The 8,075-nt window shown below is 25.9% G+C and overlaps 3 protein-coding genes across 5 annotated transcripts; 1 reads left to right on the top strand and 2 right to left on the bottom strand.

Annotated features, from left to right (window-relative positions):
* Nucleotides 1-53: 53 nt before the first annotated feature.
* On the bottom strand, nucleotides 54-1,050 carry LOC108000588 (protein transport protein Sec61 subunit gamma). 2 transcript variants are annotated; one of them, XM_017061016.3, is made up of 4 exons: nucleotides 912-1,050; nucleotides 475-581; nucleotides 304-406; nucleotides 54-233 (listed from the first exon to the last, which is right to left on the bottom strand). In XM_017061016.3, exons 2-4 carry the CDS (start codon nucleotides 566-568, stop codon nucleotides 224-226), a joined length of 207 nt encoding a protein of 68 aa, XP_016916505.1. In that variant the 5' UTR covers nucleotides 569-581; nucleotides 912-1,050; the 3' UTR covers nucleotides 54-223. The 2 variants fall into 2 exon arrangements, with proteins under 2 accessions (XP_016916505.1, XP_028523845.1); XM_028668044.2 differs by having other exon boundaries at nucleotides 707-920.
* A 102-nt stretch (nucleotides 1,051-1,152) lies between these two features.
* Nucleotides 1,153-2,962, top strand: LOC108000599 (calcineurin B homologous protein 1). Its single transcript, XM_017061029.3, has 4 exons — nucleotides 1,153-1,917; nucleotides 2,187-2,450; nucleotides 2,526-2,619; nucleotides 2,707-2,962. Exons 1-4 carry the CDS (start codon nucleotides 1,851-1,853, stop codon nucleotides 2,849-2,851), a joined length of 570 nt encoding a protein of 189 aa, XP_016916518.1. The 5' UTR covers nucleotides 1,153-1,850; the 3' UTR covers nucleotides 2,852-2,962.
* On the bottom strand, nucleotides 2,949-7,570 carry LOC108000598 (protein transport protein Sec23A). Of its 2 annotated transcripts, XM_017061027.3 has the most exons (12): nucleotides 7,346-7,570; nucleotides 6,940-7,222; nucleotides 6,770-6,856; nucleotides 6,440-6,686; nucleotides 6,130-6,379; nucleotides 5,390-6,040; nucleotides 5,138-5,291; nucleotides 4,897-5,048; nucleotides 4,650-4,824; nucleotides 4,362-4,583; nucleotides 4,169-4,189; nucleotides 3,313-3,651 (listed from the first exon to the last, which is right to left on the bottom strand). In XM_017061027.3, the coding sequence occupies exons 2-12, from the start codon at nucleotides 7,216-7,218 to the stop codon at nucleotides 3,562-3,564; spliced, it is 2,328 nt and encodes a 775-aa protein (XP_016916516.1). In that variant the 5' UTR covers nucleotides 7,219-7,222; nucleotides 7,346-7,570; the 3' UTR covers nucleotides 3,313-3,561. The 2 variants fall into 2 exon arrangements, with proteins under 2 accessions (XP_016916517.1, XP_016916516.1); XM_017061028.3 differs by lacking the exon at nucleotides 4,169-4,189 and having other exon boundaries at nucleotides 2,949-3,651.
* Nucleotides 7,571-8,075: the final 505 nt, after the last annotated feature.

Raw genomic sequence — 8,075 nt, 5'->3', positions numbered from 1 at the left:
TCATAAATTTAAAAATAAAAATGTAAATATTGAAAAAATGTACTATCAACAAATACTACACACACATTTTATTATAGAATTCGATATTAATATTACATTCTCATATCTCAGTCACAATCAATTCAAAACAAAATTCATAATTTCATTTTATAAATAAAGATACTTTGGAAAAAGGGAAGGAAATATAATCTTATTAAATCTTAAATATACCTATTTAATGAGTTTATGAACCCCTGAAAGATGCAATAACATTAATATAATTATTTAAAGAGATATTAACAATATATAATCAAATTCACTTACACAATGATATTATTAATTGGAATATGAATTAATTTGACAAAGAATCCTATAAAACCCATTATGCAAAAACCAATGGCAGTGGCAATGGCAATTTTCTGAAATTCTAAGTTACCAAACAACAAGTTAAAACAAAATTCAGAAAATAATCAATGACATTTGTTATAAACTTACCCTTCCTATCAGGTTTTGTGCATCGTTTAATAAGACGAATACTATCTTTCGCAAATTGACGTCCAGGTTCGGTAAGTTTCTTCACTTGATCCATTGTACTTGTGTAACTGAAAATAAAATATTCCTGCGATGAAGTTTATATTGACAAACCACATTTACATTCAATTTTTATAATTAGAATAAACTGATAGTATTCGTGTTTAAATTTTATACGAACGGTGTACAAAATTACATGTGCTTTTAAACTTATAGTATATCTAAGAAATTGTTATATTTCACTTCAATAAAAAAAAAATGTATGTATTAATTTTTTGACTCGGTAATAACTGTTAAAATAACTTATAGGTTACAAAAATTGTCCATTAATGCGTTGTTAATTTTTTTCTTAACTTTCTTTGAAAAGATCAAAAAATTTTTCTTTAAAACACAGTACTCACAATGTGTATAAATGAAGAACGCTTCACAAACTGTTATATTTGACGTACGAAAAACTACGCTCGTCAGAAGCTGAGGCGCTACGTGGACACTATGCTGTATGAACGTCACTTCCTGACCACTGATGTTGGAATTATAAAGTCATAGCACAAACATATAATTTTTTAAACTTGAAAAAAATTTTGTGAAATAATATTAACGATAATATTAATTAAATTCGAAACAATATTTAAATAATTTATATAATAATTTATAATAATTCGTGTGAATTCGTATAATAATTTCCTATATAAAAAATGAATAATGAAAGTTTAAATAACATAAAAAAAATTTTTTTTTTATATAAATGAATTTTCATTAAATGAAAAATAAAGATTAAGTAGCAAAGAAAAATATTAATGAATGATGTTATGTAAAATAAATACATATAAGATCGTTTCGAGTTCTTTATATAATAATATTTGTACATTAATCCCTATACTAGGGAATATAATAGTGGAAACTTTATAATAATTAATAGAATTTTTACAAAATTTAATTTTTTTTTTATTTCAATTTTGGCACGAAATTCTGTTGTAATGTGTGTTATATTTGTAATATTATTATTAAATTTATAATATATTGAAAATAGTTACAAAAAATATTATATCAAATATTTCTTTTTTAAATAAAATGACTTTAAAAAATTATTTGAATATATTATATTAATGTTAAGTATATATGAAATTTCTCTACTGGAATAACATATTGTATATCAGTCTTGAGATTTTTTTTCATCAGTAACCTTTGACACTTATGATTATTTGTCAAATGTTAGGATATCATATACAGAAAGTGTACATTCTAAAACAAGGAAATTAAATATGAATTAATATATTTAAATTAAGTTAAAGTTATTAAATTATTTTATTAAAAATATTTTAATTACATCAAAGAAAATAATGGGTAATAGATCTAGCCTTCTTCTACGCGAAGAAGAAATAGCACAAATCCAAGAAGCCACTGGATGTAAGTTTTATTTATAAAATACATTATTTCAAAAAAACATTCAAATTTATTACTGTTTAAGATATAATCTATAATATTTAATTATTAATTTATAATATATTTTATATATTATATTTCCTATTATGAAAATTATAATAATGATCATATATATTTTTTATTATATTTATTTTATATTTGAGAATATTTATTTAATTATTAATATATTAATATCTAAAGTGCATTGTAATAATATATATATTTATTGATTAAATTCTTGCTTTGTGTTATAGTTACACCAAACCAGATTGAACGTTTATATAGTCGTTTTACAAGTCTTGATCGTGGAGATTGTGGAACTCTTAGTAGAGAAGATTTCCTTAGGATTCCAGAATTGGCAATAAATCCTCTTGGTGATAGAATTGTAAATGCTTTCTTTGATGAAAGTGGTAATGATAGAGTAAATTTCTTACAATTTATGCAAGTGCTGGCTCACTTCAGACCCATTAAAAAAAATAGTCCTAATAGATTAAATTCTAGACAAGAGAAATTAAAATGTAAGTTAATAATGAGCTGATAATAAATTCAAATAAAATCAAAAGAAATTTTAAAATATTTTGTTTATATTTCAGTTGCTTTCAAAATGTATGATTTGGATAATGATGATTTAATATCAAAAGATGAATTACTAGCTATTTTGCACATGATGGTTGGTGCAAATATTAGGTAACAAAAATAATTTAATTTATTACTTAAAAATAAAATAAATTTGTTTATTTTTTAATTTATTTAAAAATATCTCATTTATTTTAGCGAAGAACAATTAACTAGTATTGCAGAAAGAACTATAGTAGAAGCTGATGAAAATGGTGATGGAATGATTTCATTTGAAGAGTTTTGTAAAGCATTAGAGAGGACAGATGTAGAACAAAAAATGTCTATACGATTTCTTAGTTAATTTATTTTTCTCTTCAAATAATGCACAATTTGCTGATGTGTTGGGCATATATATTAAAATTTATTATAATTTATAATAATAATAATGAATATAACAGTTTATTTTTTCTTATATATCTTTATTTATTTTACATGAAAAAAAGTTGAAGTTATGTTCAGTATTTAATGATACAATGAAAGGTAAGATAGTAAATTCCTTTTTTTTTTAACTGTTATTAAAACAGCTGTAATTTAATTAATAAAAAATGATACAATTATACGATTTATAGTATACATATAAATTCTATAGTTATTACAGATTTTGTTACCTACAGTTTACAACATTTATTATTTGTCTTGTTTTACTGCTTACATTTTCCAAAGAAAAATATGATAACATTTACTATGTATTACATTTACATAAACAAGTACTATTGGAAAATAAGTTATGCTATTGATGACATATTAAAAAAATGGGAAACATGAATGTAAAATATGTATTACACGAATACTATGTATTTTATTTGTACATGAATTATATCTTGACTTCAAAAAAAATATTGAGGAATTATATTTAATTAATCGTACATTCTCGATATAATGAAAATTCTTACTGCGTTTATTTTATCTTTCTTAATAGATTGTAACTATCGGTACCTCATTATATTCCAGATCATTAAAATTTGCATATGCAAAACAATGAGGAATATTTATTGGATTTTTCATAATAATTTAAGCCGTGGATGACACAGCTAATTTTTTTAAATGCTCCATGAATACTTGCAAACTGACATCATCAGTTAAGACAGGCGCTCCACTTTCCTAAATTACAATAAAAATTAATTAAAAATTAGAATTAATAATCAATAAAATGAAGAAAAGCTAATAAGTTTTATTGCTAAACCAATAAATAAATAAATAAATAAATAAATAGATTAAAGTTAATTATAATTCATAAAAATGTATTTTGTGAACAAAGATTTTTTTGATGCCAACCACCAGTGAATTGTGATAATAGAATTGCAAAAAACTGTTAAAGTGTGTAGAATTTTATGCTTGCCTTATAGTGAAATTGTGTTAAATAATTGTGTGAGATAATTTAAAACAATTTAATATTGATATTTTTATAGCGATAGTTTTGGAGTAATAGTTAATATTTGTTAGTTACTTTTTACTACTGTTAAAAAATATGATGAAAAAAAATAAATATTTTATTGTATAGATAAGAAATATTAACTATTTATAAATTTTTAAATTTTCCCCACTAATTCCATTACCGAAGCAATAAAAGCAAATATAAAGAAAAAAAATATAATTATCAAATGAATATAAAACACACCCCACTGGGTATCGGCATCCCCTGGTTGCAGGATCACGATGACATGAAAAGATTATTAATTACATATGGTTGATTAAAATGTTTAATTTGTTGAAAATGAAAAATAAATAAAATAGTCTAATATGATTAATAAATTTGATGTTGAAAATATACTTATACTATTAAGAATAAAAATACTAAGTAATGTACTTACCGCTCCATAAGCATACATATTGTTATGAGTTTGACTTGGATTCACTTTGCTCAACAAAAACCTTGCTTGTGAACCACCTTGTTCAGTATCGATATATCTAGGTGCAGGGAATCGTTCGGCTAATATTTCAGCAGCATCATCAACAGGTGCTGCTAATAATTGCCGGAAATTCTCATATTCTGGCAAATCTTGATATTTTAATTGACGCCATTGTGCAATAGTCTGTAATAAATTAATAGTACATTGCAAATATATTATCATTAATCATAAACAATGATAAATAACTACCTCTCCATGGAATATAAGGATTTGGAAGAAAGTATCCATCAATAAAATTCTATCTGGCTGAATAGATGATGTATCTAATAAAACTGGTTCTGGAGGACCACTAAATCCATAACTGTACAAAATTGGCTGTACCATTATTAAAGAATTTGTTAAATCTTCTCGCATGAGCATATGCCTATAATATTTAAAATTTAATTAGTAATAATATTTTAATTGATTGAAACACGAAAGTATAATAATAGCTGACCTATAAAAACTAGTTTCATCAGGAGAATTATTAAATACTTGTAGAAATTGCGATCTACGCAAATGATACATAAATTGAGGATATAAAGAAAAGTTTTCTGCAAGTCTAAAACTATTTGGATCATCTTTTGTGTATTCTCCAAATTTCTGGCACTATAAAAGAAATGTTTAATGTTAGAAGTATTATATATATATATATGTTATATTAAATATTAAATATAAATTTAATAAAAAATACAAACTAATCTAATAAGCATACGATCGACCCATCTTAAAACATCTGGTCCATCGTCACTTTCTGCCCTAAATACAGCTAAACGCGACATGAGAACAGCGGCTGCTTCTTGATCAAATCCGGCACTTATATGATGTAAAGATGTCGATGCATCTGCCCAACTATAATCGAAATTATTATGATTAAAAAGTAATAAAAATTAAATAATAATAATAATAAAATATCCAATAACAAAAATTTAATAAATATATTAACATACTTTCTAGCAATTGTAGTAACTCTGATTCTTCGTTGACCGCTACTATGTTGATACTGTGTGATAAATTGAATACAGCCTCTTCCACCTTGAGGAATCGGTGCTGTATGTTGATTGACAACTTCGAAAAATAATGCTGTAGTAGTGGAAGGTGTAAGAGAACAGAATTTCCATTGGCATGTACCACCTAATCCTACTTCTTGTTCTCCGACACTTGATCCTTTTACTCCTAGAGATACGCAGGGCCCGATCGCACCGGAAACTTTAATTTCTCGTGACGTTTTCACCTCCAATGTTGCATTAAATGCCATTTTTAAATCGCCTTTATGATCTTTAGCAAACACACGTTGGAATGTTTGCTTGAATAGAGAAGAATTGAAAGAATCTCCCATAAGCATATGACCACCAGTTGAATTGCAACATTGTCTCATTTCTAATAGACCGGTTTGATCGAGAGCGCACGAATAGATGTCTATTATGTGACCGTTTGTTGCAGCACGTGACGCGAGAGAATCATAATGTTTAGTTGCTTTTTTCATATGTTTAGCATTATCTTTTTGAATATCATGATGTGATCTAATAGGTTGCCGTAAGTCATCCGTTACGACTTGACCAGGTCCTTGAGAACAAGGTCCACCCACAAATAGCATTATTCTAAAAATAATAACTTAAAATAGTATATAATATAAAATATATTTTTATTCAAAATGTTCGAATAAAAAATTTACAATAGAAACATGTACCTGGCTCCTGTATTAGCATAACTAGCTTCCAAAAGACCAGTAGCAACAGCTAATGCGACACCCGTCGATCGCAATGGACGTTTTCCTGGCCCGACCGGCCATGGATCTCGTTGAAGTTCTCCCAAAAGATCTGTTAAACTCATATCACATTTATGTACAGGTTGTAAAAAACGATTTGCTGCTGGTAATGGTTGTCCACCAGGTCCTCTTTGTTGGTTTGGATTTTGACCTGGTATTGGCCGACCTATACCTATAAGTCATAATAATAAATATCTATTTTGTACAGTTATGTTTTATTATAAAAATATACCTAGCATATCTTGAACCTGTTTTGGTTGTAAATCTTTAGTACCACGAAAAACATAACTTTTACTGCATCCTTCACAACTTAGTTCATGTACTTGCACCATTCTTCCAAATGTAATAAGACCAATTAGAGCATTAGGTGGAAGTAAAGAAAGTGACATTTGTAAAGAATCTTTGAGAGAACCTAGTTCTTCATCATCCATACATGTATCCACAACCAGTAAAAAAATGGGTGGTAAACATTGTGCTCTCTATATATATTCAAAAATAATAATAATTAATATTCAATAGATTGATAAAAATAATATTTTATTTTGATATAAATATTATTTACCATTATGGTATATTCAATAGTTGAAAACTTTGGAATTAATTCAGCTGGTTGATGTTGTTCTGAAATAGCAGCATATTGTGGAGGAAACTGAAAATATATTATATATCAAATATTATTTTATTATAAGATAATTATGCTTATTTTTATAATCAATATAATTTAATTCTTACAGGATTTCTTTGAAAGCATAGATTGCACACCCATAATTTAGCACGATAATCAACTTGGCATAATGGATTTAAAATTGCTCTACATGTAGATCTTGTACAAAGAACAGGATCATATTGTATTGGTGGAAGATCTGGTCTTTCTTTGATTGGTTGATAAAGTGTTCCTAAAGGTACAACAAGTCTAGTAGCATCTACACGTGATGACGGCCAAACATTCCAAGTAATACGTATTCCATCACGGTCTTCATTTTGTTGAATGAAATCTTCATAAGTAGTCATGTTGCTATAATCAAGAAATACCAGATAATAAAAATAACATTTAATTTTAATCCTTAATATTCATATAATTTTTAAATATGTGACAAGTGTAAAGAATGTATAATAAATGATTTTAGGTTAAACATACCTAATTAAGTCAACGATGACTATCGTATACTTTTAATTATAAGCTTGAGATAATTTTAAATAATCTTTACTATCAAGTTCTCATAATTACAGCATTATTTTACAATTGAATTAAAAGGACACTACTTCACCGTAACAGTACAACTCCTGCCGTCATTGAAGCCACGTCACTTGAAAGCTTGGAAGAACTACTATGGCGCATGCGTACAATGCCTTAACGTCAAAGGCGGTATTCGTATTTATATACGTATATATATATATATATATATATTTGTAGTAAACAAAATTTGGGCATCATATAAAATTAAAAATATATATATTTTATAAAAAAGATATATAAAAAAATAAAAAATATACAAATGCAATAATCAAAGTATATAAATACAGATATATATGTAAAATATATATACAACATATAAAAATATATAAACTATTATCTCTTTCTTATTTTTATTAAAAAAGATCTTAAATCTTTTTAATCCATAGATTGTCACAAGTGTTCATATTTATAATGTTATAATTTGTAAAATATAGACAAGGAGAGGAAATAGCGAGAAAAGGACAGAGATAAGATAAAAATATTGAATTCAACGCCATCTTTAGAATGCCGCTTTAAATAAACTCAAATAAAGAAAGAAGAGTAAATAAAAGGAAAAAGAGATAGGGCAAGAATTGATAATTAGTGCCATCTCTTGAATAAAGATTTTAGAATAAGATAAAAATTAAAGATC

Source organism: Apis cerana, linkage group LG9 (assembly GCF_029169275.1).
Source record: "Apis cerana isolate GH-2021 linkage group LG9, AcerK_1.0, whole genome shotgun sequence".
Lineage (NCBI taxonomy): Eukaryota > Metazoa > Arthropoda > Insecta > Hymenoptera > Apidae > Apis > Apis cerana.
Note: the sequence above shows the minus strand (reverse complement) of the source record. Positions and strands in the feature narration are given on the sequence as shown.

Excerpts from the sequence above, each read along its gene's own strand:
- LOC108000588 (XM_017061016.3), bottom strand. The coding sequence starts at position 568 with ATGGATCAAGTGAAGAAACTTACCGAACCTGGACGTCAATTTGCGAAA. Across the intron at positions 407-474 it reads CACAAAACCTGATAGGAAGG|AATTTCAGAAAATTGCCATT; the intron begins GTAAGTTTATAA and ends TTGGTAACTTAG.
- LOC108000599 (XM_017061029.3), top strand. The coding sequence starts at position 1,851 with ATGGGTAATAGATCTAGCCTTCTTCTACGCGAAGAAGAAATAGCACAA. Across the intron at positions 1,918-2,186 it reads AATCCAAGAAGCCACTGGAT|TTACACCAAACCAGATTGAA; the intron begins GTAAGTTTTATT and ends TTTGTGTTATAG. Across the intron at positions 2,451-2,525 it reads TAGACAAGAGAAATTAAAAT|TTGCTTTCAAAATGTATGAT; the intron begins GTAAGTTAATAA and ends TTTATATTTCAG.
- LOC108000598 (XM_017061027.3), bottom strand. The coding sequence starts at position 7,218 with ATGACTACTTATGAAGATTTCATTCAACAAAATGAAGACCGTGATGGA. Across the intron at positions 6,380-6,439 it reads ACAGGTTCAAGATATGCTAG|GTATAGGTCGGCCAATACCA; the intron begins GTATATTTTTAT and ends TATGACTTATAG. Across the intron at positions 6,041-6,129 it reads TATGCTAATACAGGAGCCAG|AATAATGCTATTTGTGGGTG; the intron begins GTACATGTTTCT and ends TATTATTTTTAG.